General features: G+C 40.3%; 1 protein-coding gene across 1 annotated transcript; it reads right to left on the minus strand.

Annotated features, from left to right (window-relative positions):
- Nucleotides 1–853: 853 nt before the first annotated feature.
- LOC150084662 (interleukin enhancer-binding factor 2 homolog) lies at nucleotides 854–2227 on the minus strand. Its single transcript, XM_090376535.1, has one exon. It carries the CDS (start codon nucleotides 2140–2142, stop codon nucleotides 982–984), a length of 1161 nt encoding a protein of 386 aa, XP_090232661.1. The 5' UTR covers nucleotides 2143–2227; the 3' UTR covers nucleotides 854–981.
- Nucleotides 2228–3572: the final 1345 nt, after the last annotated feature.

Below are 3572 nucleotides of genomic sequence, written 5' to 3' on the forward strand. Positions count from 1 at the left end.
TTTAACAATTTTTTCCCACCAAAGATCTGTCATTGCTGCAATGTTAGGGAAAGATTTGTAATTTTTTCCCTTATAACACTAAATGATGGAAAGATATAACATTAAAGGCTACAAGGAAGGATTTGTAATTTTATTCCTTATAACATTCTAGGATAAAATGTGTTAAAAGTAGCTTAAAACTGTGCACCTAGCAAAGAAAAATTAAGATTTCGTCATTTATTTATTAATCTAAGTGCATGGTTTTATGTTCTACTCCTCAGTTAAAAAAACTCAGGTGTAGAACACACAATAATACACCTACTTAGTATTTTTTAACCCTGCCCCTTGGTTCATCATATAACCAAGAATGTAATGGCGAATAAATTTATTACTTATTAAAACTAGTTAATATACTATATTAACACAAAAAAAGCTCCATAACTGGTGATCAAACTAATCAGGTGGCAGTTCCTTTGAATGGTTTTTATCTGTTTTCAAGATTTTTATTCTGATAAAATGGAGTGTCACAACAAATTTTCTTAAATCAGCCAAACTTCTTATACATCAAATTCCTTCCTGCCAGCAATCAGGCAAAATGAAATAAACACTAAGTATTTTATTTCACTATATAGGCCAATAACATCAATGTCATTTTTACAAAATCACATCACGTATTGGTTGGGATTTGTGCAGAGATGAAGACCAAATACTTAACCCACAAGCAGCTACAAGAGTATTCATATATATAGGAGTCATTGGGCCTTTTAATCAGTTTTTTGATGTCTGAGAATTCCCCCCACACAAGTCATACCAACAACCAGATTAAGCCTCAATTTTCTGTCATTAGATATAACATCAACAGCAATTTTATCTGAAAAGTGAATTTATTTTGAGCGGGCAATGAATACATTGAATGCTTATTAAAAGTTGAACTAATGCTGAGCATTACAAATGCTGATACATGAAACTAATAAAAAAAAAAAAAAAAAGTACACATTATGTTTATGGTTCCTGGGTTTCCATCACTTCTTCTGCTGGAGCTTCCTGTTCCATGTCTTCAGCAGTCTCCTCTTCTTTCTTGTCAGGCGGTTTCTCGTAGGCTTTACTCAGAGGCGAAACTACAACACCCTCCCATACACTCATTTCTGTTGCAATACTGTCATTTCCTTCAAACCCAAGAACTTTCTTATACCCACCATGAGCCAGAGCACGGAGAAGTGTTTGCGCTGTAAGACAAACATTATCCTGTTGTTCCAAACTCATAACTGTATGCACTCTAACATTGCCATTTTCACATGGATCAGGTATACCTGCAGAACCAGGAAGGAAAAGACCACCAGCCAAAAGCTGAAGGCATCGCCTAAATGCTAAATTCAATGCCAGAGGTTGTCTGCTTGGATGGTGCATAATAGTATAATGTGCAAGTAAATCAATGATCCAAGGATTTAATGGACTGAAACCCTCAAAACGCCCACGCAGATCTCGCAGAAGTCTAATAAGCACCTTAATGCTTGAGTGATGGGCATTTTCTTCAAACCAACGAGAATGACGAATGGCAGCTAAGTTGTTTTGAAGAATTTTCTGATCAAGGTGCAACTCAGGATCCAGTTTTCTTAGGTTCTGCGGAATGGTAGTGATAAGAATTTTTACAGTGGCTTCAGAAGAGCTTATTTCAAAACCACCTTCATTAGTAAGCATGGTCAAAATTTCATGTGGTTCACTCTGTTTAATATCCTCCATTACTTTGTTTGCTAAAGCTTGTACCGCTTCACTAGTAGGCAATGTTTTAAGAATAACAACTATATCGGCGACATTGTGTCCAGCCATCATTGTCCCTTTCTTGAAAGAACCAACTTGTCTAACTTCTTCAATTTGACAAGCATCAAAGTTACCGGGAGCTAAAGCCAAATTATCTAAAACTGTCTGAATTTTAGTGACAAGATTTAGAACGGCTGTCTGTTCCTGCGGCGTTGGAGTGAGATCCTGATTCCTTTTCAGTAATGCTTGTGTCAAATTGTTATCATCAGGCGCCGGCTTGACCCTCTGAAAAAAAGATTCGCACACATAAAAGTCAAATGGAATTCGTGGAACAAATATTTTAGGCTTATAGGGAGTAGATCTACCTCCTCGTGCAGATCGCCGCATTCCACCACCTGTTCTCATTATAAAATATCAAACAAAGAACGTTTCAATAAAATCAAACTTACGCACTTAAAGACACGCCGGAACACAAGCAGACAATATGGCGGACAAATACCAAATTAATGAAAGAGATTTTACAGAGCCCCCTCGCATCATTAATAAAATTTATAATTTAAAATATAGAATTACGACTGAAATAACGAAACAAACACTGTTTTGTTGTACAATATTGGGAAAGTAAAATTATTTTAAGATTCTGCACATTATTTTAAGATTAGGCAGCTAAACCGAGAAGTCCGACAAAGAATGACAGCAGAAAGAGAAGCATACTGGAACCAAGTGGCAGACGATCTTGAAGTGGCGGCATCCAAAAACGAGTACCGCACTCTCTACCGCACCCTCAGATGTCTGAGTGGAAAGACTAAATTGACTAGTGACAACATCAAGAATGCTGATGGGACCTTCGTGCGATCACCATCCGAACGCCTGCAACGGTGGAGTGAATTCTTCAAAGCTCTGTATAATCACGACCCACCTCAGGGACCGCCAGCAACAGCACTCTCGATCGACCCCCCTGAGGTCTCCATGGTCGATGTTGAGCCTACAGTAGAAGAAGTGAAAGCAGCCATACAATCCCTGAAGAATGGCAAGGCACCAGGAGTGGACCAAGTCACCACAGAAGCGATCAAAGCCGGGGGAGATGTACTGCTTCGCCGACTACACTCACTCCTCAAAACCATCTGGTGCACTGAACAAATTCCGTTAACATGGAGGAAAGCCATTATCGTACCAATCCACAAGAAAGGTGATAACCGGGACTGCAAGAACTACCGTGGCATCAGCCTCCTTTCCATCATTGGAAAGGTCTTTATGAAGATTATCCAGTCAAGACTGCAAAAACATCGCGAGCAAACCAGTCGAGAAGAACAGGCAGGATTTAGACCCGGGCGAGGATGCTGTGATCAAATCTTTGCCATTCGTCAGCTGATGGAGGAGAGGATCCGGTGTGGATAGCGAACCGTCATTGTTTTCATTGACTTTAAGTCTGCTTTCGACTGTGTCCACCGGCCTGCCTTATGGAAACTACTAGAGGTTGAACATGTACCTCGAAAAGTCATCACACTCCTCCAAACTGCATACAACGGTTTAACCAGCCAGGTGCGCATCCAGAACGATTTATCTGAGGAATTTACCATCCAAACTGGAGTCCGCCAAAGGGATGTAGCCTCCCCGTTGCTTTTCAACATCGTGGTCGACGCCATTATGAGGCAAGCATTCAGAAACAGACAGGGCATACAATATGACAAGGATCACTATGTGACTGACCTGATGTTTGCTGATGATAGTGCTATCCTTGCCGGTAACGACGCTGAAGCCACGGAAATCCTCTACGACATTGCCCGCATTGCCCGGCCATACGGTTTGAAGATCAATGCTGGTAAGACAAAGGC

Source organism: Mastigoproctus giganteus, chromosome 6 (genome assembly GCF_048544385.1).
Source record: "Mastigoproctus giganteus isolate SK-2022 chromosome 6, ASM4854438v1, whole genome shotgun sequence".
In the NCBI taxonomy this organism is placed as follows: Eukaryota; Metazoa; Arthropoda; class Arachnida; order Uropygi; family Thelyphonidae; genus Mastigoproctus; species Mastigoproctus giganteus.